Source organism: Cucurbita pepo, chromosome 17 (genome assembly GCF_057944985.1).
Source record: "Cucurbita pepo subsp. pepo isolate OVF chromosome 17, ASM5794498v1, whole genome shotgun sequence".
NCBI classification, from domain to species: Eukaryota; Viridiplantae; Streptophyta; class Magnoliopsida; order Cucurbitales; family Cucurbitaceae; genus Cucurbita; species Cucurbita pepo.
Genome location: NC_141814.1, coordinates 2,491,295 through 2,517,628, shown reverse-complemented (window position 1 = coordinate 2,517,628; position 26,334 = coordinate 2,491,295). Strand labels below are relative to the sequence as shown.

At 35.2% G+C, this 26,334-nt stretch overlaps 5 protein-coding genes across 9 annotated transcripts; 3 read left to right on the top strand and 2 right to left on the bottom strand.

The window, feature by feature from the left end:
* Positions 1-332: 332 nt before the first annotated feature.
* On the bottom strand, positions 333-5,254 carry LOC111778221 (5'-3' exonuclease family protein). Of its 3 annotated transcripts, none has more exons than XM_087118863.1 (8): positions 4,892-5,254; positions 4,477-4,653; positions 3,477-3,647; positions 3,222-3,403; positions 2,968-3,121; positions 1,695-1,830; positions 1,107-1,579; positions 333-905 (listed from the first exon to the last, which is right to left on the bottom strand). In XM_087118863.1, exons 1-8 carry the CDS (start codon positions 5,084-5,086, stop codon positions 654-656), a joined length of 1,740 nt encoding a protein of 579 aa, XP_086974989.1. In that variant the 5' UTR covers positions 5,087-5,254; the 3' UTR covers positions 333-653. The 3 variants fall into 3 exon arrangements, with proteins under 3 accessions (XP_086974989.1, XP_023513684.1, XP_023513685.1); XM_023657916.2 differs by having other exon boundaries at positions 2,899-3,121; positions 4,892-5,253; XM_023657917.2 differs by having other exon boundaries at positions 3,049-3,121; positions 4,892-5,253.
* A 1,551-nt stretch (positions 5,255-6,805) lies between these two features.
* Positions 6,806-11,321, top strand: LOC111778718 (ATPase GET3A). The gene is made up of 7 exons (XM_023658692.2): positions 6,806-7,318; positions 7,701-7,819; positions 8,259-8,409; positions 8,675-8,785; positions 9,468-9,606; positions 9,697-9,812; positions 10,828-11,321. The coding sequence occupies exons 1-7, from the start codon at positions 7,064-7,066 to the stop codon at positions 11,002-11,004; spliced, it is 1,068 nt and encodes a 355-aa protein (XP_023514460.1). The 5' UTR covers positions 6,806-7,063; the 3' UTR covers positions 11,005-11,321.
* A 193-nt stretch (positions 11,322-11,514) lies between these two features.
* Positions 11,515-13,928, bottom strand: LOC111778719 (Ubiquitin related modifier 1). 2 transcript variants are annotated; one of them, XM_023658693.2, is made up of 4 exons: positions 13,779-13,928; positions 12,135-12,210; positions 11,920-12,002; positions 11,515-11,813 (listed from the first exon to the last, which is right to left on the bottom strand). In XM_023658693.2, the coding sequence occupies exons 1-4, from the start codon at positions 13,799-13,801 to the stop codon at positions 11,696-11,698; spliced, it is 300 nt and encodes a 99-aa protein (XP_023514461.1). In that variant the 5' UTR covers positions 13,802-13,928; the 3' UTR covers positions 11,515-11,695. The 2 variants fall into 2 exon arrangements, with proteins under 2 accessions (XP_023514461.1, XP_086975271.1); XM_087119145.1 differs by lacking the exon at positions 13,779-13,928 and having other exon boundaries at positions 12,135-12,263.
* Positions 13,929-14,021: 93 nt separating this feature from the next.
* On the top strand, positions 14,022-17,528 carry SSE1 (shrunken seed protein (SSE1)). Of its 2 annotated transcripts, none has more exons than XM_023658689.2 (8): positions 14,022-14,444; positions 15,509-15,566; positions 15,972-16,188; positions 16,273-16,562; positions 16,653-16,915; positions 17,003-17,070; positions 17,153-17,214; positions 17,286-17,528. In XM_023658689.2, exons 1-8 carry the CDS (start codon positions 14,376-14,378, stop codon positions 17,345-17,347), a joined length of 1,089 nt encoding a protein of 362 aa, XP_023514457.2. In that variant the 5' UTR covers positions 14,022-14,375; the 3' UTR covers positions 17,348-17,528. The 2 variants fall into 2 exon arrangements, with proteins under 2 accessions (XP_023514457.2, XP_023514458.2); XM_023658690.2 differs by having other exon boundaries at positions 14,023-14,444; positions 15,509-15,582.
* A 6,067-nt stretch (positions 17,529-23,595) lies between these two features.
* Positions 23,596-25,407, top strand: TCP9 (TCP family transcription factor). The gene has a single exon (XM_023659504.2). The coding sequence runs from the start codon at positions 23,642-23,644 to the stop codon at positions 24,665-24,667; it is 1,026 nt and encodes a 341-aa protein (XP_023515272.2). The 5' UTR covers positions 23,596-23,641; the 3' UTR covers positions 24,668-25,407.
* Positions 25,408-26,334: the final 927 nt, after the last annotated feature.

The window sequence follows — 26,334 nt, the reverse complement described above, 5'->3', positions numbered from 1 at the left end:
GGGTTTTCAACACCTTTGTTGGCACATTCCCAGTGTCGGGCTCTGATACCATTTTAGCCTATTGTGTCTCGCGGTCAGTCTCATTGTTTTAAAACATGTTTGTCAAGGAGAACTTTTCACTCCCTTATAAGTAATGTTTTGTTCTTCTCCCTATCGGTGCGGGATCTCACAGTTGTACAAAGAGTATCTTTTTATTATTATTTATGTGTAACAATTGTTAAAATTAATATATCATCGATACATCATTTTTATATCATAGATAAAATATACGACCGATATACCTATGCACCATATTTTTATTTGTGCAATTATTAAAAATAAGTTAGGCTAAATTAATAGTAATGTCAATAACATTAGGAAATATTTAATCCAATTATAGGGACTAATTACAGCATTTCAAGCACCAATGAAGGAACTATACACATTCTAAACTGTAGCATTTGCACTTCATCAACACACAGGAAGCACAACATTTCAAACAGTTCTACTCAAACAAAAGTCGACGCCTTACCGACCACGAAAGTGTGGAAGAGCTTGATATGCTTTTTCCTCGTGTCCGTGCTCGTCTCCTCGTCGGATTTGTCAAATATGTTGCCTCTGCTGTTTGTTGTTATGTTTTCGCTGCACGGTAGAGCTCTATACTTAACTGAGTTCTAGTCGAACAAAAGGCGACGCCTTACCGACTTCGAAAGTGTCGAAGAAGAACTTGATGCTTTCCTCTTCTCCGTACTCGTCTCCTCGCCCTCATTCGTCAAATCTGTTGTCTCTGCTGTTTGTTGTTGCGTTTTCGTTGCACGGTAGAACTCAGTAATACTTAACTGGGCACCTTTCGCTTTCAATGAATCGGACTTTCCGCTAGCCTCGCTAGGTGGCGTCGTGGTTGGTGTCTTTTGCCTTTTCACTTCCTTTAATTCCAAGAAATTTTCAAACATAAATGAAAATATTCATTGCAGCTTAAGATATCCATCAGATAGATCACAAAGAAACACAAGAAACCAAGTCTTTAGAGCTCAGCCATTCCAACGTCAATGGTATAGCAGATCAAAACCACAGCATTACAACACAAGAACAAGACAGGGAACACAAAAACAAATGATGATGATTACCTTTTCCTGCAAAAACTTAGCAGTTTGTTCGGGATAAGCAGCTCGAACAAGGTCCATATTCTCATCGGTCAATAGAAACGAGCACCCTTCTTGAATATGAATTTTGGGTGAATCAGATTCATCTGTTAGATCCACTGGTTCATCGACATCAATGGCATCCTCTGGCCCGGTGCCGTGTCCCTCCGAAGAGCCTTCGTATACAACATTGTCGAGCACCGGGATGGCCCTTTTCCATTTGACGACATAAAATGGATGTCCATATCTTATTTTTTCTCTAAGTATAGAATCGAACTCGTACTGGTCGTATAACAAAGTTTGAATTGGATTATTAGCCATTTCTCTGAGAAAAATGGTGGATAGCATGGGAAGCAACCTCTGACGAATGTAAGATGGCTCCCACCGTAAATGAAAAACTAAAAAATCAATCAGAATTTCAGTTTTCGGGCTTTCCCAAGATAAGATAAGGTCATCATCTGCATTAGAAAGAGGAAAAAATGAGATAAGAATCTAATATGTTCATAAGTTTATTCAAGAGAATCTTAGACACATACTAAAACATAATAAAAAAGTAAACACTTTAACTCATACCACTAAAATAACTATGATTGTCACACAGATACATTTGAATAAGTTCACTACTGGGAAAGTTGGGCTCCATTGCAATCTTGTTGCAAACTCGTAGTCGCCAATTTTCTTGCTTCTTTTTCTCTTTCTCTTCTCGATCCTGTTAATCGTGAACCGAAAAAACGTCTTTTAGACAATATAGCACAAAAACCAATACACATGTTGCTAAGTAAAGGAAGCAAATAAAGCAGAAGCTTTTATGTAATAACCCATGCCCAAACCCACAACTAACAGATCCCCTTAAGGTTTTTAAAACAAGTCTGTCAGGGAGAGGTTTTTAAGGTTTCCACACCCTTACAAGGAATGTTTTGTTCCCTTCTCCAACCGATGTGAGATCTCACAATCCACCCTCTTTGGGGGCCAGCGTCCTCGCTGGCACACTGCACGGTGTTTGGCTCTGATACCATTTGTAACAGCCCAAGTCCACCGTTAGCAGATATTGTCCTCTTTAGGCTTTCTCTTTTGGACTTCCCCTCGAGGTTTTTAAAACGCATCTTTTAAGGAGAGGTTTACAAGGTTTTCACACCCTTAATGAGGAATGTTTTGTTCTCTTCTTTGACCGATGTAGGATCTCACAATTCACCCCCCCTTGGGGGTCCAGCGTCCTCGCTGAGACACCGCCTGGTATCTGGCTCTGATACCATTTGTAACAATCCAAGCCCACCACTAGCCGCCGATATTGTCTTCTTTGGGTTTTCCCTTTCGAGGTTTCCCTCAAGGTTTTAAAACGCGTCTGTTAGGGAGAGGTTTCCAAGGTTTCCACGCCCTTATAAGAAATGTTTCGCTCTAGTCTCCAACCGATGTGGGATCTCACAATCCACCCCCCCCCCCCCCCCCCCCTTTGGGGCCTAGCATCCTCGCTGGTACACCACCTGGTGTCTAGCTCTGATACCATTTGTAACAACCAAGCCCACCACTAGTAAATATTCTCCTCTTTGAGCTTTCCCTTTCGGGCTTCCTCTCAAGATTTTTAAAACATGTACATTAGGGAGAGGTTTCCAAGGTTTCCACACTCTTATAAGGAATGTCTTGTTCCCTTCTCCAACCAATATGGGATCTCACATTTTACATCATAACGGTAGTTGTTAGCACAAAGACTAAAAAAATATGATTCATCCAGACCACAATGCAGAGTAAAATCAATCAGAGAGACGTGCCGATGAGGTACCGTATCACAAGAGGAACAATTGCATTTAAATCCATCAGGTTTTTTGATGCAACAACTTCCATGACTCACATCACAGTATTCACAAGGGAACTTAACATGGTCTCTTTTGCTGCCTGGATGACCACAGAAGGAACAGTGAGAACACTTAACCTTTCTCGAGTTCGTATCCGAAGATTGTCCGCCCTGAAGACTCGTATTATCCTCCTTTCCTATTTCATGCAATCTGCATAACACTCAGCAGTTCAAACACGGTTAAACTACCGAATAAAAATCATAAAATATCCTTATAGGTACTTCGAAAAAAAATGCAAGCTAAATATTACTTGTTTAAAATGTCATCATCAGTATAATCTTGTACGAAACGAACAGCGGTATCCAGTCCAACTCCTTGCACGCCATTTAAGTCGTGGTCATTTCCAACCAGGAGAGATATAGCTATCAAGTGTTTCCTTTTTAACCCAAGAGCAGCTTCAATATCTGACATGAAGTAGCATTCAAGTGGTTCCTATGATATTCAAGAGAAAATGGTAAGAAGAAGCTACTTATAAATGAAGACAAGTATAGATAAGAATACTTGCTTTTGAATTGGGATGGAAGCTTTTAATGACACATTTGGCGCCAAACAGAAAAGCATCACTGTCAGCTGTGATGCAGGCATCCACAAATCCTTTTCTATTCAACTCGGCACACAGAGCTTCGGCTTCTCCTTTCGCTTCTAAGACGGGCACCCCAAATAGCTCGAGCAGTTCCTATGAAAAAGAAACTATTAGTAAGCAATGATGAGCATTGCAGGTCCACCAAATCAAACAAAAGCATCACAGATATTCAGGGAGTAACACAATAAGAAAGGATGGCACACAAATTAACTCAAAAGTCGAGGCAATGCAGAGACGAGGCTCGTGTATGTTGAGGATTGTTGGGAGAGGTGTCCCACATCGGCTAATTAAGGGGTTGATTGTGGGTTTATAGGTAAGGAATACATCTTCATTGGTATGAGGCCTTTTGGGAAAACCAAAAGCAAAGTCATGAGAGCTTATGCTCAAAGTGGAGAATATCATACCATTGTAGAGGTTCGTGATACCTAACAATATACACTAACAATGAAGAGACTATACATTGTGGAGTTCAATAACAAAAGCCCAAGAAGCACAAAACACCATTTCTTTGTTACGAACAACAGACTTCCACAATGGTATGATATTGTCTACTTTGAGCATAAGCTCTCAAAAGACCTCATTCCAATAGAGATAGTGTTCCTTACTATAAACCCATGATCTTCCTCTTAATTAGCCAACGTGGGACTACTCCATTCAATAATCCTCAACATTCTTTCCTATAATCAACCATTTCTTGCATTAATGTTCATGAGATTAAACACATACAAGGTCAACTCGGAGAGGTAATAATAAGAATTGTAAATCTTTTTGCTATTTTCATCTCAAGGCTTGAACTAGGACGTCGGAGGGTATCTCGAAACATCCCAAGGCCTTCGAGTGGATGCACAAAACCATACTATTTGGAGTCTAAATTGATGAACATATATATGATGAAAACATGAAAGCAAGTGAAACAGCCTACCACACATTCTTTAACACATTTTGCAAACTTGCTATTCCTGTCAACTGAAATGCGATCTTCAACCCTTGGCAGATCATGAGTATCAATACCAGATAGCCGAAAAAATCTTGCTATCCTTGCCTTGGATTTCAAGGGTGAAGGAGTTCCATCAATTACAAACACAGGAAACGCACCAAACTGCAAAAAATACACAACAAAATCACCATCAACGTAAAAAGAGTAAGAGAATCATAAGGATCTTAAACCAGAAGAACTACAACCAAAGAAATTCCCAAATTCTCTTCAAATTCATTCATGTTACTAAACTACGCATAAACACTTCACAAAACCCTCAAATTCCAACGCCCAAAACATCAACGCCCAAAACGGCAAAAACAATTTCATCGCCGACTTCTTGCACCCAAAGAAACAAAACCTTAGCAAAGAGAGTGATGGTGCGGAAGAATGTGAGCCTCAAATGGGGGCTTCGAACACTGGCTTTAATGGCGGTCTCGTGCTGGACGATCCAGAAAGAGAGGTCGACGGCGACCCGTTTGTTCCTAAGGAAATCGAAGCCCTCAGTTCGAGCATGAGGTTTCAGTAAATCCCAGAAATTGCCTCCAACTCCCATTGCTTCGAGTGATTCAGAAACGGGTTCATGAAACCAATAAAAATTTGCAGTTCTTCGTTGTAGAAATCGATTGATACTTTGAGAAGAAGAGGTTCATCTTCAACCGTGTGTGAGCAGAAACTTCAATTTTTCAGAATGGATGTTTTGTTACCGTTGCAACGTTTAGAAAGGCCATGTTTTTTTTTTTTTTTTTTTTTCCTTTGAGACTCCATGAATGGGATTTGGGCTGCCCGAAAATTGGGCCCTTGGCTTCATCGTAGTCAGTTTGAAACGGTAACATTATTTTCTAATTATTTATATAATTTTTTTTCTTCTGAAAATATTAAAATTTAAATCTGTTGAAAATATATAATTTATTTTAAAATATAAATTTTAAGAATAAATATGGTAACTTTTATTTTTTTTATGGGTTTTGTTTTAAAAAATGTTAGTAAAATTATTGATGAATTATAAAATATATGTTTAATAACATGAAATTGATAACGATTTAAAATTTGATAAGAATTATATTGTAAATAATTAAGATGCATTTGGTCACGTGGGGCGAAATTTATTAAATTGTGATAATCAAATAATTTAAAACATATATTATAATTAAATCAACACAATCAAAACTATAATAAATAATTTTTTTAAAAAAAAGCTAAATTAATAAAAATAAGATACTTTTCAACTTTCAAAAATTTCAATAATATCTTTCGACTTTTTAAAAAATTTAAAAATTATTAAGATTAGTTTTGAATAAAAATTATTAGTAATTATTAGTAATTTATTTCAAAAATATGCTTCCTTATTTAAAAGTTTAAAAATATTTTTACCATTAATATTATATTTTAAAAATATCTATGAAATTTGAACAATAGTATTAACATATTTTTACTTTTATAATTTTTTTTACTAGGGACAAAAACTGTCTGGTGATATTCATAGATTATCTTTAAACATTTTGATGATTATTTTTTAAATTTAATACCAACCATAAACGTATTTTTTAACTTTTAAAAAGCTTAAAAACATTTTTGAAATTCTAAAAAAAAATGGAAGGATATTAATAAAATTTTTGAAAATTCAAGAATATGTTTTTAAACCTATTTTAATAAACTCTTTAAAAAGTTTTAAAATATTTTTTATACAAAATATTAATGATATTTTTTAATGGATGATATACGTTTTAGTCAATTAAATTATTCTTATATTGAAATGCAATTTAAAATTTATGTAATTTATAATATTTTACGGGTTAAATTAATAAAAATACCTATAAATTTTGTATTTTATCTTAAAATATTCTGAGTTGATTTGGAATGGAAATTGTATTTTATTTTAAAAATACTTTTAAATTTTCAAAATAATTTAAAAAATATTCTTAAACTTTCGAATTTTCATTATTATTCTTAAATCTTCTTTTAAAATATTAAAAGATGCTTTTAACCTTTAAAAAAATTAAAAATATACTTACTATTAAATATTGACATTATTTGAATAATAAATTAAAAAATTAAAAATATTAATAAAACTTTGGAAATTTAAATACTTTAAAATTTTAACAGCAAGTTTTAAACGAATTGTTAATACTTTTTTCAAAAACTACATTTTTATATTTTAAAGATATTATTAAAATTGGGAAAGTTTAGGATATTTTTATTTTTTTTAATTTTTTTTTTTTTTTAGAAACAAAAACTAATTTTGCTTTGTTTTGTTTTGCTTTAATAGACGGATTTTATTTAAAACAAAAGGAGGAGTTAAAATGGGAAACTGGAAATAATCGGTGATCGCTTTCGTTCTTCTTCTCGAATCCGACTCCAAACTTCTCTTCGTGTGAGTTAATTTTTCTGATGAGGAATCAATCTTAAAACTGGAAGATCACCCAGTGGATTTCTTCATTTCCATTTCCCAAATCCGTGATCACATTCAAAGCTCACTCCAATCTCTCTTCTACAGAGAGAGAGAAGAGAGAAACTCTTGGGAGCAATAAAAATGGCGGAAGAATTACCTGAAGGCACAGTTCAGAATCTACTGGATCAAGAGACTCTTAAATGGGTTTTTGTTGGTGGCAAAGGCGGTGTCGGAAAAACCACCTGCAGCTCCATCCTCTCGATTCTTCTCTCCCGTGTCAGATCCTCTGTTTTGATTATCTCCACCGACCCGGCTCACAATCTCAGCGATGCCTTTCAGCAGCGATTCACCAAGGCGCCCACCTTGGTTAATGGCTTCTCCAATCTCTATGCCATGGTGCGTCTTTTGTTGTTTTTTTTTTTTCTTTTTCTTTTCCGATTCTGAAGCGTGTTACGTGATGTAATCTGGATTCTAATGCGTGTGGTTTTCAAGGTGATTGATATATGAATTGAGAAATTATTGTTCGTTTGATTTGAATCTTGATGTAATTATGAATTTGATTTGTTGTCGATTTTTTTTCTGGAAGTTTGCTGGTGAATTGGTGGGCAGGAATGTTTAGATTATATATTTGTATGTAATTGTTCCAATTTGACGAATTCGCTAGCTGATTTCCTGCTGTATGCGTGTTTGTTGAACATTTTTGTGGGGTTTTTTTTTCCTTCTAGACTGTTGTTGATAAGATTATGCCTTTCACAATCTGGGCAATGTTGGTATGTAGGAGGTGAATCCTACTGTGGAAAATGAAGAACTCGAGGAGGGGATAGATGGTTTATTTTCTGAGCTGGCTAATGCTATTCCTGGAATTGATGAGGCAATGAGCTTTTCGGAGATGCTGAAGTAAGAAACGCATCGATCTCTATTATCAGAGTTTTTATCTACTTTTGTATTGAGTATTACATTCCTTCGATTCCATGTAGTGATTGCGGGCTATAATCTTGAGATATGTTCTTGTAGAAAAAAAAAAACTCGAGATGAAATGTACGATTTACAAAGCTTAGATTGTAGTTCCAGGATTGCTAGTTTTTGTATTTTCCATGATTTTATCTTTAGTGTTTATGTTGCTCTCAGTTTTGATTATCTACCAATCTGTTAGGACTTGGAAATTGGAAAAAAATGGTCTGTAGCAATCATGGAGGGTTGGGTTGGGGCTATGTGCCCGATATGTATATGTTCATCTTTATGTCGTGCCACCAAATCAATTTCTCTTCTCTCGAAAAAAAAAAAAAACGTTTATATTTATTAACTTGGCTATGTTAAATGATCTTTTTGTCTCCAGATTAGTACAAACAATGGATTATTCTGTAATCGTATTTGACACTGCTCCTACTGGCCACACGCTTCGTCTGTTGCAATTTCCATCAACCTTAGAGAAGGGGCTTTCAAAGCTAATGTCTTTGAAAAGTAGATTTGGAGGCATAATGGGTCAGGTACTGTTTCTAATTTGAAGTTTAAGATTGTGCTATATTAATTTGATTTGGAGATTCCCATGTAACTTTTGTTCTTCAACTTATTTGACTATGTGCGATTTCAGTTAACGTATTAACACTTTGATTTTTGTTAGAATTAGACAAAGTCACTTCCTTAAAACTACCTAGAACTTTTTTTTTTCTCTTGGCATCTTTAGCTTTCCAGAATTACAAAAGTTGTTACAATACACGAGGTAATTAGCTGATCTGAAACTTTCTGCAACAGATGACCCGGATGTTCGGAGTTGATGATGAGTTTGGTGAGGATGCAATTCTGGGAAGACTAGAAGGCATGAGAGATGTGATCGAACAAGTTAATAGGCAATTCAAAGATCCTGTAAGAACTCTTGTTTCTTACTCTTTTTGGTTTTTATTTTCCCTTAATTATTCACGCTTTTTTCTGCATTATTGCTTGTTTACGCTTGTCTAACGAAGAACAAGTATTAGAAAAAAGTGACCGAACTTTTAAATATTAGAAGCCAAAATAGAAACATGCAAACACACTCTGTAGCCTCTCTTAGATTTCCAACAATGTTCTCTAAAGTTATTATAGAGTAGCTTTGAGGAGGCAGAAATATTTATATACATGTAGTTGCTTGACGGAATTACCATTGCCGAAGGGATCGGAGTAGCTATTCTTATATATGTGTTTACTAGATGGAATTACTACTCCTTTATGCTTGGGCTGCACTGGTATATTCTTTGTAAAGAGGCGTCTAAGGATTCTGGTCGTATTATCTGGGGTTGTTGTAAGCTCGCTATCTTGATTTAGGATTCTATTTTCGAAACTTTTGGTGTGTGTGCATAGCCTGTAATAGTGACGGTCTTCTCGTGATGGAGGCGGTATTATTCCATCTGCCTTTTTGAGATAAGACGCTAGTTTCTTTGCTATTTTAAGGACCATTTGGTCGGGGTAGGAACGAGAGAAGTTTTAGAGGGATTCTTATTAAGTGATTTTGGTGTACAGTTTTCATCTGACATTGAACTACTGTTAGGTGTACTGATATCTTTGTTTGCAGGATTTGACTACATTTGTCTGTGTCTGCATTCCTGAGTTTCTCTCGCTTTACGAAACTGAGAGACTAGTCCAAGAGCTCACCAAGTTTGAGATCGATACTCATAATATCATCATTAACCAAGTACTTTACGACGAAGAAGGTTTGATAGTTAATTGAATCCATACATATATATTTTCTTAAATGAGTTGGATCTTCACTGTCACTTAATCGTAATGTACTGTCGTTTTAGATGTCGAATCCAAGTTACTAAAAGCAAGAATGCGGATGCAACAGAAGTACCTCGACCAATTTTACATGTTGTATGATGACTTCCACATCACCAAGTTGCCATTGCTGCCTCAAGAGGTACTATTAAATGTGCTTTCTCTGGAGATATTGTCTCAATAAAAGCCCATTGTAACATGTGATTGAGGGTTCTCAAATTAAAATAAATAGCTTTGTTCATGTCTGGTGTTGGGTTTAGTTCTAAGGTCCGAATGTTAAAGGCACTAGGGAGCTGATCATGAATGGTCTTGAAAATTAGCTTGAAGTTTGTGTGTTCTCTCAACATACTTTGATCCAAACAAAAGGCATAAAAGAATGTCCCTTCTCGGCCTCTCCCCCCTCTCGTCTCTCTCTCCCCATTTCCTCTCCGGTGAACTCACTACCCAAGCTGGTTTTGCATCATACAGCCCTCGATTACCAATGTGTTATGATTTGGCAAGTTTCTTTTCCAAAAAAGGTGACGGTTTTCTCATGGATCTTTTCCTTTGAGTGGTTGAACACTTGCTGTTGAATACATAGGATCCTTCGGAATATGGCTCTTCCCCAAGTTTGTGTGTTCTTTGTAAAGATAGTGAAGAAACGATTATGCTTTTGTTCTTCTTTTGTTCATTTGTGGCTGTGCGTTGGGAGAATCCCCTCATCCCTTCTAATCTTCATTGTTGTTTGCCTAGTAAAGTGTTAGGTGCCCTTTCCCCCCTTATTGATGTTTCTCTTTCAAAAGGGCAAGCTAAGGTCCTTTGGGCTGAAAGGAACTCAAGGATCTTCCAAAAATATGGTTCCAGCAGGGAGGTGTTTCGTCATTCTTGTTGCTCGTTGCTCCCTGTTGGTCTACTGCTAAGTTGTTTTGTATTTATACTTTCATGAAACTCTTTGTGAGATCCCACACCGGTTGGAGAAGTGAACGAAACATTCTTTATAAGGGTGTAAAAACCTCTCTAGCATACGCATTTTAAAAACCTTAAGGGAAAGCCCAAAGATGACAATATCTGCTAGTGGTGGACTTGACTGTTACCTATTTATTTAGTAAACATTCTATGCAATGCACTTCCTGAGGTTTCTAAGAGTTTTCATTTCTGAACTTGTTGTGCCATTGTAGGTGACTGGAGTTGAAGCTCTGACTGGGTTTTCAGGGAAATTTTTGACCCCACATGATCCATCAAGCAGCCGAGACACAGTGGAAGATTTGGAGATGAAAATAACAACATTGAAGCAGCAGCTGGAATATGCTGAAACTGATCTTGACAGACTTAGAAAGGGGAAGCAAAAGGCCTAAGCCCACAGCCTTTCTTTTTGCCAAGTCTCTATTTTCTTTGTTATTGTTTTTCTTTTATCATGTTCTCGATGTCTTCTTTCGAGAACTATAATGCTCAAGCAGCATCCCTTGTTGGTTTACAAGGACCAATGCTGCTGCTGCTTAAGGCTTTTAATTAGCTTTAATTCATTTTTTTGGAGTGTTCTTTGCTGTATTGATTTTCTGGTCATTATAATTATAGTTCATTCTTTTTTAGACCTTGTATTGATCTACAAGCAACAATAAAGGAGCCTCTGGTACACGATTAACCAATAAAAATTAGACCTTGGCCAATGTTTTTCAAAGATAGCAACAATCCAAGAGTGACAGATAATTGTGTTACTGTGGAAGAAGGCAGGCCTGTCATGCCCCGTGAACTACAATAGAACATCTTTGTTTTTCTTTTGGAGACTCAACAATTATGGTGGAAAATCGAACCATTAACTTTTGTAATTGTAAGTTAATTGTAGCCCGAGCGAGTGTCTTATCCACTTATGTAATTGGTAGTCTCTTTTATTCAGTTATTCAACAACTTGCAAAATCTGATTATCACATGGTCGAATTTCGGGGGAAAATGCAGATTTTTAAGGTTAAAATGGCCTAAAGTAACATATCATTTCATCTTAGACAAGTATTTAGTAGATAGAAGCAGAAAAAGACATTCCTGATGAAGTTAGCCTCCATGCAAGGTGGATATGAACACAACCACATCTTTCTCTTCCAATGTTGTGTCAAGCTGTCCGCTCAGCTCCCAATCACAATCATTTACAAGCACCAGAACACCAGGTCTTCTGCACCACATTCCAAACCATGCCACTGTCAGCTATACAACCTTAATATACTCACAATTGTTCAAAAAGTTTCGGCTTTCATAAACGAGATGTTTCTTTTACTTACACGGTGTCGCCTTTCATAAACATTTCTGGCCGCTCCTTGATCAGATTAGAACGAACCCAAGAGAGCAAATCTTTCATGACTAACTGAGACGCGTTTTAAACGAAAACATTAGACGAATAAACAGAGAGATGAAAGGAGAAACAGGAAAATATGAATCTGATGATATCGATTATCGACTAGAATCTTTCATTAACTTATTGGAAAATATGGTTTACCTTTCCCGCTCCATTTTCAGAATTGATGCTGACATTATGGATCTTCACAGAGTCACAGAGCAACTCCAATCCCCCACTGCATTTAAACATTAATATTACTGTCATGTCGATCATATGAACCTAACAAATGACATACTTTGTTTCTATGAGAATCTGGTAACTTTAAGTATGAAATGTACTAAAAGGCAAAGGGTGCCACAAGTTACAAAAGACAATCCTGATTTCTAATGATTGGAGGACGTCTACAACCTCGACCCTTGGTGTATAACTTTCTGTAAAAAATACAATAAATTTGACCTCTATATCACTATCCAAGACCAAACAAGTGCCATCTTTGGATAATATCTCAACAATGGTATTCTTTCTCCTTCTTGTAGACATGACAATGGACGTAGCTGTTGTTTTCGTCCAACAAAGGCTCGAAGGAGTGGTGCCACATCCACATGTTCAGGCCCCATCTTTGATGTCCAAAGGTCATGAGAATCAAATAATGATCAGAGGTGATATGAGGAACCCGCTTGGCCAAAGCAATGTTGAATCTATCAATACAAGGGCCAAAGACTAAAAACCGATCCTTAAGGGTCATAGCAGGCTGTCCACAAAAGCTGGACCAAGTGTATTTTTCGTTCGAGAGGGGAGACAACTAGAATGCTCCTGTATATGAATTTCTTTCCGTAATTGGTTTGCCATTTGACTTCTCAAATGACCATTTGATCACATTAAAACCACCTCCCAAAATCCATTGATCTGTACATAAATGTGACAGATTGTAAAGCTGATATAAGGCACTTTGGATTCGGACGGGAGAGGCACATTGTCGGTTGAGTGTTGATTTACATTGTAAATGTATCTTCACTGATATCATTTCCCCACCCTCTAACTTCATAAAAAAGTTCAATTAAAAGTATCATTCCTAATATTGCAGAAAAGGCTACTCAAGACATGCCCACAGTCTGTTTTCCTTCTTTTTTCGGCTTCAATGGGGAGATGGAGATTGAAAGAACGAATGAGGTCGACAATACGAAATCCGTGTAGTCGATGCATGAAACCAAAAGTTGCCACCAAACAAACTGATGAATTGCTGAACCAACATACTTTACATTTGATAATTACATAATGACTATAGAAAACAATAGAAATCCAATTGAAAAAGCAACATCAACCACAGAGAACTTGAACACAATCGAACACTTCAGAGAAGTGAAGCTAAAAATGAGCATGAATAACCAAGTGGAGCATGCTTCCAAAAACTACGTTAATAAAATGAACAAAACCAGAATGATTACAATATGGAGGCAATGAAGCAACTGGCGATTCAAGCAAAATTTTCAGTTAGTTCCAATATCACGACTCCTCATAAAAACACACTAAGATCATGAACTTGAGAGTTCGCCGAAATTGAGAAAACAATCTATATTCACAGACAAACAACGCTAGAACAATCCAAGTTTGAGCTGCGAAAAACGTAAAACCGCGAAAGAACGCGATCTTATATATCTTATGATTTCCAACTTTCCCGGAAACAAAATCCACTAAAATTCTCTACCCAGTACAACTAATTTTCTCCTGTATCTCACTAAACAAACAACTGGGAAAATTTCCTTAGAGAGAGAGAGAGAGAGAGAGAGAGAGAGAGAGACTTACCCAAATTCAAGGGTTAGTTGCATTCTCAATTTTCTTCACCGGAACCCTAAAACCCTACAGAGAAGACAGAGATCAGAACTTTGGGTTGAAAGTCGTATTTATATTCTTCGTAAAATAATCCTTTTTTTGTGGAAATTTCAAAAGTAACTTTTTTTTTAAAATATTTTTTTACTAATAAAATTTTTAATATATATCTTTTTGTTCTTTTTACATGGATATTGAAATGTGTGCTTCTCTCTGCTATATGCAACCAAATTTCTAGAGAGAGAGAGGGAGGTTTTTGAGAATGGCGGCGGTAATTGGGGCTGTGGGTCTGATGAAATTTACAGTTTCCGTTTCATAAAATCCCAGTTTGGTTGCTCCTTGTCTCTTCCATTCTTCTCCTAGAATTTCTCCCTTTGTCTGCAACCTTTTGGTTTCAACTTTCCCCAAAATTTCACGAACAAGATTCATCTATTTGAATGACCGTACAATTTCCTGTTGGCTATGTGGGAGTTTTTCCCAGTTGAATCTTAGGGTTTTAGTTTGTATCAGGTGCTTGGGCGATTCGAGTGTTTGTTTCCTCTGTTGCTGCAGCGTTGGGATTGTTTTGAAGTCATGGAAGCTTATAAGAAGTGGGTCAGGGATAACAGGAACTATCTTTACTCTTTTGAGTCTCTTGCAAATGTGAGCACTCTCGAATTCTCATCAGAATCTGCTGTTTTATCTGTTTGATTTCATTTGGGAATTGATTTGCTTGGCTTTTGTGACTTTCTCTGTAAGTTATCTTGGAAGCATGCTTATCAAGTACTTTATTTGAATTTCCGTTCAATGTTTTCACAGTTGATTTTCTTCCCTCAGTTCAATAATCATTCGTTGCTTCATGTTAAGATGGCTTCCCAAAATCCTCGTTCCAAGGAAGATAGTATTGTTTACTTATAAACCCATGATCTTCCCCTTAATTAGTCAATGTAGGACTCCCTCCTAACAATTCTCCACAAATTCTCCCCTCGAACAAATTACATCATAGAGCTTCCCTTGAGACCTATGTAGCGGTCGAACAACTCCCCCTTCATGAGGCTCGACTCCTTTCTCTAGAGCCTCGAACAAAAGTACACTCTTTGTTCGACACTTGAGTCATTTTTTATTACACCTTGGAGGTTAGCAACTTCATTGTTCGACACTTGAAGATTCGATTAACATGGCTAAGTTGAGGGCAAGACCCTGATACTATATAAGAAATCTTACGACTCTCTCTATAATGGTATGATATTGTCCACTTTGAGCATAAGCTCTCATGGTTTTGCTTTTGGTTTCCCCAAAAGGGCTCATACCGATGGAGAGAGCATTGCTTACTCATAAACCTATGATCTCCCCCTTAATTAGCTAATGTGGGACTCCCTCCCAACTATCCTTGTCGTGGATTTGTCATCTTATTTTTGAAAAACAAGATATATAACCAACAATAAGAATCAATTCATCTGAAATTTCTACGTCAATGGATGCCATGTTGTCCATTGTTTCCTAAGGATGCTGTTTCTCTTATCTTTGATTAGAGAATCTGAGCCTAGACCAGAGACATGACATATCTTTTTCATCTTTGTTTGACATTGAACAGCTTAATTTCTTGATAGTTTTTGAGAACTGTTATATTACCAAGCGAAAGTCAACTGTTTGTAGATCTGTTAGTAATAACAACTGGTATAAGTTTGTGGACTTTAATCTCGTATACGGTTCTTAATATTGTACAGGGCTTGACGTGGCTTCTTCCCGAACGATTTTCTAATTCAGAAATTGGACCAGAAGCAGGTTTTGTGAAACTTTGGTAACGCTTGACTGCTTCTTAGCTTGGAATATGTGATGCCCTTGGAGCCCCTTTGATGAAAATGCATGTTTTTATTATTTATCTCTTAAAAAAACCATTTTATTCCCTAAAACGGAGAACTCAAACGACTCGATTGTTCTTACGACATTGTTCGACTATGTATACATCTTGATGCCTGTGGTACTGGGTCCTTCTCCTTGCATTATGCTCCGATCTTTGATCTTTGTGGAGGTTTTACCCTTTGATTCTGATACCCAGCAAGGGTTCTTACGATATTATTAACTACTTTATTTGTTGTTCTCTGCCATTGTCTTGTGAAATGAACACTGGTTACTGGATCTCATTTGTAAGTTTCAAGCAATTATTCATGAGTTTAGCGATTTCTGCAGTTTCTGCTGCTGTTGGTGTTATCACTGCAGTCAATGAACACATAATTGAAACAGCTCCAACCCAGATGCGTGTAAACGCGACCGTGCCACCTTCATTTCCCTATTCGTTGTGCATATCTGCTCTAAAAAACTTGGAGCCATTGATCGAAGTTGCTGCACAACAATATTATGGCGACGATAAACGCTGGAACTTCATTGCCGTTACGGAGGCTATGAAGTAAGACTCGTTCGAGTATGGGAGTGCCATTTTTTGTATCTTAATATACATTTTTATTGGATATTCTTTGCCATTGGATTTCAGGGTACTATTTAGATTAGCTCTGTTCAAGAATAGTGGATACAAAATGATACTCGAAGGAGGCGAAACGACAAATAACGAAACGCATCTCGAAACTTCAACTTCTCAGCACAGAGCTAATGGTGGGCATCATGCATCTGGTTATTTAGGATATGGTAATGGACATAACCAGTGGAGTCTAGAAGGGAGGGCAATGTCTGCTTTAAGTATGTTCGGGGATAATGCTCGGATAAATTCGACACCAGCATGGTCATACCGGGTTCAACACGAGCGTGCAACGTTCAATCCTCCAGGTGAGTATGGATATTATGTATGATTATGATCCCAAGTTGCTAGAGCTTTGTTGGAAATGTCTAATGACAATCCATTCTGTGCCTCTACAGCTACAATACCTGAGAGGTCAACTCTTTCGACTATTTTGTCCGAGCAGGGTCATCTCGGGGCTCTTTTCGTGATGGGAGAAGTGCTTTTTATAACAAGACCGCTAATATACGTTCTTCTAATCCGAAAATACGGGATTCGGTCGTGGACTCCTTGGTTTCTTTCTCTGGCTGTGGACCTGATTGGAACAAGCTTTTTGTCATATGCTACCTCAGCGTCCAGAAAAGACCAAAGATTTCACCTCTCTGATTCTGAGAAGGACGAGGTCAGGGGTTGTCTCATTCATCATTCATCCCCCATGAATTTGAACTATCATTCTCGTATTAACGTCAACGTGTTCGATTTGGTTCAGCTGAGACGACGAAAGATGCTATGGGCATTTTACATCATGAGAGACCCATTCTTTGAGAGATTCACAAGGTGCATACATACATACTTTAATCTCTCCACTCCAAACTTTAAACCTCGACTTGAACTCACTTCGGTTGATCGTTTTTCTCAGGCGAAAACTCGAAGGAGCCGAGAAAGTGTTGCAACCCGTACCGTTTGTTGGATTCCTCACAGGTTCTGTTCTATCATTATGTTTATGCAGTTCTTTTCATGGTTGTTACAATGTGATTAGTTTTGATGTGCAGCAAAAATCGTGGAGCTTATGGTTGGAGCTCAGACAAGATACACTTACATGTCTGCTTCATGAGCTGCTTGGTTTGTGAAGCTTCAAACTCTTCCTTCCTGCTATCTTTTCTGCTGTTCATAGAAATATTTAGTGTTTTTTTTTAATCAAACTGCTTTGAATAATAATTAAATTAAAATATGTAATTTAATCACTAATTAAGCCACTAATTGAGTGATTTATGAGTATATTGCATGTTCCTTAATTATATTTTATTAAAACTTTAATTTTACAAAAAAAAAAAAAAAAAATCTATTTTTTTATAATTATAGTGTTTGGTCCAAATTTTATAGAGAATTAAAAAAATTATTGCTTTTTCTTTTATACTAATTTAAATTCTTTATAATCAGAGGTAGTTTGAGAAATTCGATATATAAATTATTTTAAGTGTTTTTTTTTTATATATCTTGAATTAAAAAATTATTACTTTTTAGTAATTTTATTGTATTGGTTAATTTTAAATTATTAATGGTAGATGGTTTATTTTTATTAAATCAATTTTAATCAATTCAATTTTAATTTATTTGACTTGAATTTTTAGGATTTTGAGTCCATTAAATATTTTTTATAAATTTTGTTCGTAAATAATTAGTATGCTAATCAAATTGAAGGATTAATGATGCATGAAAAAATAGATATCGGCCTAAAACGATAATTATGTACATATAAAATAAATATTTATTTATATTATGCGAACACTTCTTTTTATGGTTTGATTTTGGTGGTAGATTATATAAATACAAGATATTACATTCTAAATATATAATTATGATATATTAATAAAATAATAAAGGATTTTTTTTTTTTTTTTTGAATAATTAATAGTTAATTTATCTCAAATAATTCATAAATAAGTAAGTATGAATATTATTCCACATGAATTAATAATAGTTATAACTTAACTTATTAAATATATATTAATTAATTAATTAATATTTTCATAATTGATTTTATAGGGGATATTTATACTTACTCTATGAAATTAATCCTATCGTATTATTTTGATTATTATTTGATGAATTATTTGATTCTAAATAATTAATTATAATTATTAAAAATGACTACCTGTAATAAATATTAATAGAGAGAGAAGGAGAGGGTATGGACATCAATAAAATCTACACGATCTACTGTATAGAGAACCTTTGTATCATAAATAAAAAAATAATATATGAAAATAACTGATGTTTATATCCGAGCTTCTAAACCTTGTTTCCAACAGAGGGATCGATAACCCTTACCCATTATCATTCTTATTATATCTCATTCAAACGATCCCAAAATGATATCTTAAATCCACGCTAAAATACAATAGTTATTCACGAATAGAGTTGTCTATGGGTGGGACGGGGATGGGGAAGTCTTCTCCATTTTCATCCTGACCCTTTATTTCATTCCCTTTCTAGCTAAATTTCTTTTTGTCATGAATAATTCTAACAAAAATCTAATATAATGTTTACTGATAATAAATATAATATAATATTTTACTAATATGGTTTCTAGGAAATTAAATTATAATATTACAACATAATTTTTTTAAAAAAAATTAACATAGTTTTAAATTACACCTTATAATTATAGTCTTAAGATTGTAATGGGCATAAGTAATAATATTTATAAAAAGTCTTTTAAATTAAAAAGTATTTAAGATACTTTTTAAGTTTTATTTAAATTTAAAAATATTAATGAAAATTAAAAAGGTATTGGAATATTTTTTAAACAACCATTTGTAAAAGAAAATATATTAATAATGATAAACGTGTTTTTTTAAAAAAAAATTAAAGATACTTTTTTAAAATTTGAAAGGGATATATATATATATATATATATATTATTATGAAAACAAATAAATTAAAATAATAATAAATTAATTAAAATAAAAAAAAAGCAGGTCCCATGGCGTACGGGTCCCATCTAGAAAAACCAACGTGGACCACACCGAAGCAGCACGTGGACCCCAATGCAAGGGGAGGACAATGGGGGGGGGGGCATGCCCATTGTATGTAATAGGCGTGGACCCCGCCCCTTTTCATCAGTGCTGATTAGTGCTGGTGGGTCCCACCACACCCCTCCTCTCCACCAATCGCATTTTTCTATTTTTAAATTAATTAACTTGGAGGGCTGTCCCACTTTTTTTTTTTTTTTTTTTTTTTTTTTTTTTGAAGTGCATTTTGGTAGGTTGGTAGGCCCACCTACCCGAGAAGGGTTAAACTATAATTTTAATGCCAAAGTTTTTAATTTTTTTTTTTCATGTCTAATAAGTTCGACTAAGTCTTTAATAAACTTAAATTTTTTTAAAAAAATTCATTTATATATATATATATAGTGGAATTATGAATTTGAAAAATTAGAAAATTTAGAGACTCAACCACTAATTTTAAAAATTTAAAATCAAAATCAATATAAACCATACCAAATTAAACACGAACTTCAAAATTTAAAGACTAAATTAATAATTTGAGGAATATTTTTTTTAAAACGCCCCAAGAGTATTTGTTATATTTGCAACTTTTAAATTTTGTGTTCAATTAACTTTAATTTTTTAAAAAATAAATGTATTTATTAGGTTTGGTAGGATTTTTTCTTTTAGAGTTAAAAAACAATATTTATTAAATATGGATTAAATACAAAATTAAAAGATTAAAGTTAACTAAATATTTTTAAATTTTAAAAATTTATTAGACCTTGAATTAAAATTGAGTGAAGGTAATGATTTAAAAGTCAATGTAAATATAACTAAATTAGTCGAGATATTAATAGAAAAAAAAAGGAAAAAAAAAAAGAAAAGAAAGAAAGATGAAGGATTAAAATGTAATTTAACATTATTGATGGGAAAGAAAAGAATCTAAAACTAAAAAGATGATGAGGATGACCTTATCTAGATGGACCCAGAGGATATGGTTGAACGGTCAGATCCAGCAATTGAGGTGGGGCCCACGAAGTTGGAATTTCAGAAAGAGACGTACATAGCAAGCTTCGTGGGGTGCGTCACATGAGAGTCACCCCACACTCTCAACGAACGAGATTCTTAGTGGGCTACGTAAAAAGCCCATCCCCTCCTTCTTTTCCTATTTATACACACAATTCATTTTTTTTAATTAAATTCAAATAATAAACACACAATTTTATATCCCCTAAACTTTTTAACTTTATTCTATTCACATACCCGACCAACCTAAAGTTAATTGAATTGGGTTATATTTTTTTCGATTTGAATTAAGTTGAATTTTTTAAAAAACTGAAATTAAGTTCAGTCAGTAAGATTAAGATCTGACCCTACTTTTTAAAAAAAAAAATTAATATTTAACCTTTATAATCAATGTTAGTGATGTTTTGTGACTGGTAAATATGTGATATTTAAACGAGGGTGTAAGAAGCATACAGAGAGGAGGGGGAGGGGCCAAAAAGTGTAGTAAAAGGGAGAGGACAATGGCAAAAAGGTGATTATGTATGTGGGGTAAGGGGAAGGGGAAGGGGGCCATGGGCTATGCCTATTTGTTGTGCACCATAACATTAATGCCCCACTCCATTTTGTCCACTTTTATATTGCATTTAACCATTCCCCTTTTTCCATTTTTTATTTATTTATTTAATCTATGATACTTTTATTATCCGTGTCCAACTATATTCTCGTTCGTACATAATAAAATTTTATAATATAGTTTTTAGCATTAGAAACTTATTTGTTACATTTTTGGGCAGTCATTCTCATATATGTCATTTAAAAATTTTATAAATATAAACATGGATCATATATACATATAAAATATAAATGGGACATCTTTAACCAAAGTTCCCAAAAACTTAATCCATAAGGTAAGGTACAACCTTTTAAATGGATATGATTGGTGATATATTATTCAATTTTAAAAATAAAAAATAAAAGATTAAATAGAGGCAAGGCTATTTTGGTAAATTACACTACATAATTTGATGTGACTGATGAAAACTGTCTAAGCATAAACATTGGATGCCAACATTAATATAATATGGCAAAATAATAACAACAAAAATAATTATAAAAAAAAGGAGGAAGGTGTCTTTTGCAATATAAAAAATCATATTAATTATTAAAAATAATTATTTGTATTTATTTATTTATTTATATAGGACACCACATTTAATACATCATTAAACCATCATAAATACTTTTTTTATATTATGTACTTTCAACTCTTATTTATAGCTACCTAATTATACCTATAAATATTACTTTTACCTATATTTTTAAAGCTAAAGTCAAATTTTGTTTTCAATTATTTTTTATTTGTATTTTTAAATTTGGCTAAAAGTTCAAATAATTATTTTAAGAAAAAAGAAACTCAGAATATTGAAATGATGACAAAATTAAAAAAAATTATTTAAATCTTTATACTAACCAAATAAATTAAAATTAATTTGATTTAATTTTTTTTTTTAATGAAAAAATTGAGAGAAAAAAAAAAGGATATTCTCCATTAAGAATTTATTCCCTACAAATTCGTGGCAGGGAATCCCTATATCCATCCAGCAAATATAATAGGATCAATCTATTTTTAGTACGGAAGGGTAATATAGTAATTTGGCTGCTCATTGTTCCACTAGTACCGATACAGCCGGCTGATTTGGATATATTTTGATATTTATAATTACTTATAATGGATAGCCTTTTTATAATTATATATATATATATATATATACAGTCTTCTTTTAATTTAAATTTAATCTAAATAAAAAAATATATTTTTAAAACTTATCTAAATTTTCACACTTTTTATCAATTAATAGTTAAATGGGCCAAAATTCAAACCACCCTTTTATTTATATTTATATTTATATATATATTAATGATTACAATGGTTTAGCCACTTTTCGTTGGTAGTTCAAAGGCGGTTGCCCCTCCAATACGAAGTGTATAAATATAGAAACTTCTATCATTTATGTTTGAGAATTTACGGAGGAAATTAGGTTTTAAATTTCTCGAAATGACACGATTATATATCTAAAGGGAATGCATTCCGGCCTAAAAGCATCTAAAGCGAGACTTATGTAGACATTAAACTATTTATTTGGAAAAGTCCAATTTTTTTCTCCAGTAAAGTTGCTAGTACGAGGTGAACTCGTATTCACCAGAGTGAAGGAGAAGAAAATGGAGGAGAGATTTGACATGGTCGTGTAGAGCGTGAACATATAGAAAAGGATTGAAGGGACTCATCCGCGACTTAACATTTGTAGAATGTTACATTCTATTCCCCGTATGTTTAATAAAACCAAAAATCTCCCTTCACTGATATGAGTATGTGTAATGACCCATTTTCGAGAGACTTGAGTCATGGACGGTTACTTAGTGATGTGAAATATTTGAAAATACAAACTTTTTAGATTTAAGATAACATCGTTTAAAATACATTACAAACTGGCAAACTACAACGATGCACACACAAAAATATGACATAGGTAGTCAATGAAACCTCGAAATACAAAAATCAAGGGTTCATAAGAGAATCATAGTACAAGACATCAATCTAGCTCAAAACTCTATAGCCCCTAGCTCGTGTGTGCCTATGCCTCGACCGCTCCATCATGCCTCATCTGAAAAAAACTGGTTACAAGAAAGCTAAATGGGTAAACATGAAAAAAATTCTAAGAAACCCATGAACCCTTACCTCAACCGATGCCACACTCTTTGCCTTCTTGCTCAATAGAATAGGTTCCGAAAAGAAAAGAAAAGAGACTAAAGTTAAAACAAGGTAATCCTGACAATTTTTTTTTACGTAAAGGAGAAAGAACCAAACTCCTTTTTCCTCGAATTAAATTAGATTATGATAATTTGATACATGTAATTAACTTAATTTAAAAAATTGAAAGGGCTATTTTAGTTTAATTAAAAAATAATTGGATAAAATACAAAGGTTATAAGGTGGGGTTAAGAGCAAATTTGAGCTTATAATATTTATATATTTAGAGGGCGGTGGCCAATAGTGTGGGTTTGAGAGAGATGCAAATGTCAAGTTGGGAGTTATTGGAAGAAATAGAAGAAGAAGAAGAAGAAGAAGAAGAAGAAGAAGAAGAGAGTAGGACCACCCATCATCCCCATCTTTGACCCAATCCAACGGCTCATCTCTCTCCACATCTGGCCCCCACCCCCTTTGTGGGCCCACTCCCCCCTTCCATTTCCACATTATTATTAATCCCCCCCACCCGCCCCCAACTTTCCCTCTTTTCCCATTTTCCACCCCCTTTATATACCTTATTCCATTTCTTACCCTAACTCCTCTGTTCCCATTTCTTACTCTTCCTCTTCTTCTTCCTCTTCTCTCCGATCCTCTCCTTTCCCCCATGGCCGATATTCAGAAGCAGGAATACAACGACGACGACGACGAAGACTCTCCGGTTACCGATCTCCGGATGAATGATTCCGACTCCTCTCGAATGGACCTTCTTGCCCTTGCTCCCAAGCAGGAGGATCCCGACGACTCCCATGATTCCGACCTCCCGCCATCCCAAATTCAGGTCGTTAACTTCGCGCCGGAGATTGCTAAAACCGTCTCGGTTTTACCGCCTAAGAGAGCCTCCACCAAGGATCGCCATACCAAGGTCGAGGGCCGCGGCAGGAGGATTCGGATTCCGGCTACCTGTGCGGCGCGTATCTTCCAGTTGACTCGAGAGCTTGGCCACAAGTCTGACGGCGAAACCATACGGTGGCTTCTCGAACGGGCTGAGCCGGCGATCATCGCTGCTACTGGAACTGGTACCATTCCCGCCATCGCTATGTCTGTTAATGGCACTCTCAAAATTCCAACCACCACTTCTTCTAATCAAGATTCCGCCGACCAATCCGTTGGTAAGAAGCGGCGTAAACGTCCTGCTAATAGTGATTACGTCGACGTAAACGATGCCGTTTCCGTCTCAGTCTCCAACGGCGTCGTCCATTCAGGTACCAATACCACCGCGGCCGTGCAACAGGCTTTACCACCAGGGTTCGTTCCGGTGTGGGCCATCCCATCGAACGCTATAATTCCCGGGGCGGTTTTCATGGTTCCATCCGTGGCTTGCTCTTCCACCCGTCCTCAGTTGTTTTCATTTCCTGCTCCGGGGGCGCCGCTCGTCAATACGACGGCGCGGCCCATTTCCACCGTCGTATCGAAGGCGGACACATCACACATTCAATCCAGCACCACGAATCAAAGCTCGAGCAGTTCTAGCGCTTCCACCTCGAAGTCAGAATCCGTGATGGCACCGATCTCGAGCTCCACCGTTCCGACGAGCAGCAAAACGACGACGCGGATGCTTAGAGACTTCTCGTTGGAGATATACGATAAGAAAGAGCTTCAATTCATGTCTCGCTCAGCTTCAAAACATTGACAAGAAGGAAAAGAAACATACTAATAGCTATCTCAGTGTAATTCATCCGCCATTGACGAACCAGAGGAAAGAACAAGAAGAAGAAGAAGAAGAAGAAGGAGAAAATTGGAAAAGTAATTGTTTTTTTTTTCGGCAGTGCAGCGGAACGAAAGGGAAGCACGAGGTAGTCACGTGATAGACGTGAGGATCAAAAAGTAAATGCACGTGTAAGGTGGGGTGGAGAGTTTTTTTTTTTTTTTTAATTTTAATTTTTATTTTAATGAAGGCGCAAAAGTGTGGGGACCACATCAGCAAGGTGGGTCAACACTACGGAAAAGAGAAAAAATATATAAAAAAAAAAGAGTGGGGTCCAGCTAGTAGGGTGTGGGGGGGGGAGGGGGGGACCACCATTTAACCTACTTGTGTCATGTGATGGAGGTGGGAGTGGGCCCGGAGCACTTGATGGGCCCAAAGGTGGCCTAATGGGCCAGAAGGTTGTGGTGGTCCGAGCCAGGTGGATGGGTGGAGGCTGAATCGGCACGTGTTAGAATGTGGGCCAGTGCGGCCTAAGAACCTTTCCTATTGACAGGTGGAGAAATCAGATTCGTTTGGTATCAGATGCTTTTTCTGGAAAGCTTAGCTGGTTATTTTAGTTAGAGAGAGAAAGGGGGGTAGATTTGTAAATTCATTCTTTAGCTGAATTCTTGATAATCCATTAATCATTAGTAACGACGTCGTTTTAATATATTCCCTTTTATTTTTCCTTTTTGCATGGTAAGGAGAAAGTATTTAAAAAATTCAAAAATTCATATTTCTATCGATATATTAACATAATACATAATGGTTTAGTTAGGATATATTTAAAATTAATTGTTTTTATTATATTTTATACCTCATTATCTCGTCTTATTTTTATGTTAAATAATCATGTTATTTATTAGAATTAATTCAATTACATTAAAATTATAAAATGATGATATATAGTCTACACATGTTCAAACCTACTTTAAATATACACGTTTTTAGAGTTACATTTTAATATTTTATATCCGTTGACTTATGTGAAAAAGTGTAGCATCGATACTAGCTGACCCTGAAGACTTGTCCATCATATGGTACCCACATTATGTCACGACACATTGTGTGTCATAAAGTACTCATTCAAACTTACCGTAGCCTATAAAACGTTCAAAACAAATATCATGCCTCCATTGTCGTAGTTTTTGGGCAAATAATTGTGGAAGTCATAGAGGAAAGTCACATAAGTGATTATTCTTGATTGTGTGTTTGTGCACTCATATGATACGTCTAAAGTTCATAATAGTTTATGTAGTGCATGATTAGGAATGTCTATAGGACGAGGTGGAGATATGGAAGCTTTCTCTGTCCCTGCCTTCTATTTTAATTTTCATTATTGTAAAATTTCTCAGAATCGGAGTAGAGATTACTCACTGAAAATTTGGTGGGATCCAATTCCTATAGTGAATTTTTTTTCGATTTTTATGTTTTTTTTTTAAAATATTAATTTCAAATAATATTTTAAAAGGATAATATCTATTTTAAAGTAAATTCAACCATATTTTATAAGAAAAAATATAATATAATGTTGGACATAATTATAAAAAAAAAAAAAAAAAAACTCAAAATTCAATATTACAACATAATATTCTACAAGAATCTTGTTCATT

Excerpts from the sequence above, each read along its gene's own strand:
- LOC111778718 (XM_023658692.2), top strand. The coding sequence starts at position 7,064 with ATGGCGGAAGAATTACCTGAAGGCACAGTTCAGAATCTACTGGATCAA. Across the intron at positions 7,820-8,258 it reads AGCTTTTCGGAGATGCTGAA|ATTAGTACAAACAATGGATT; the intron begins GTAAGAAACGCA and ends TTTTGTCTCCAG. Across the intron at positions 9,607-9,696 it reads AGTACTTTACGACGAAGAAG|ATGTCGAATCCAAGTTACTA; the intron begins GTTTGATAGTTA and ends CTGTCGTTTTAG.
- TCP9 (XM_023659504.2), top strand. The coding sequence starts at position 23,642 with ATGGCCGATATTCAGAAGCAGGAATACAACGACGACGACGACGAAGAC.
- SSE1 (XM_023658689.2), top strand. The coding sequence starts at position 14,376 with ATGGAAGCTTATAAGAAGTGGGTCAGGGATAACAGGAACTATCTTTAC. Across the intron at positions 15,567-15,971 it reads AGAAATTGGACCAGAAGCAG|TTTCTGCTGCTGTTGGTGTT; the intron begins GTTTTGTGAAAC and ends CGATTTCTGCAG. Across the intron at positions 16,916-17,002 it reads CTGATTCTGAGAAGGACGAG|CTGAGACGACGAAAGATGCT; the intron begins GTCAGGGGTTGT and ends GATTTGGTTCAG.
- LOC111778719 (XM_087119145.1), bottom strand. The coding sequence starts at position 12,248 with ATGATCGACATGACAGTAATATTAATGTTTAAATGCAGTGGGGGATTG. Across the intron at positions 12,003-12,134 it reads CTGAAAATGGAGCGGGAAAG|TTAGTCATGAAAGATTTGCT; the intron begins GTAAACCATATT and ends AACGCGTCTCAG. Across the intron at positions 11,814-11,919 it reads TTTATGAAAGGCGACACCGT|AAGACCTGGTGTTCTGGTGC; the intron begins GTAAGTAAAAGA and ends AATGTGGTGCAG.
- LOC111778221 (XM_023657916.2), bottom strand. The coding sequence starts at position 5,086 with ATGGGAGTTGGAGGCAATTTCTGGGATTTACTGAAACCTCATGCTCGA. Across the intron at positions 3,122-3,221 it reads GATGATGACATTTTAAACAA|ATTGCATGAAATAGGAAAGG; the intron begins GTAATATTTAGC and ends AGTGTTATGCAG. Across the intron at positions 906-1,106 it reads CTAAGTTTTTGCAGGAAAAG|GAAGTGAAAAGGCAAAAGAC; the intron begins GTAATCATCATC and ends TTGGAATTAAAG.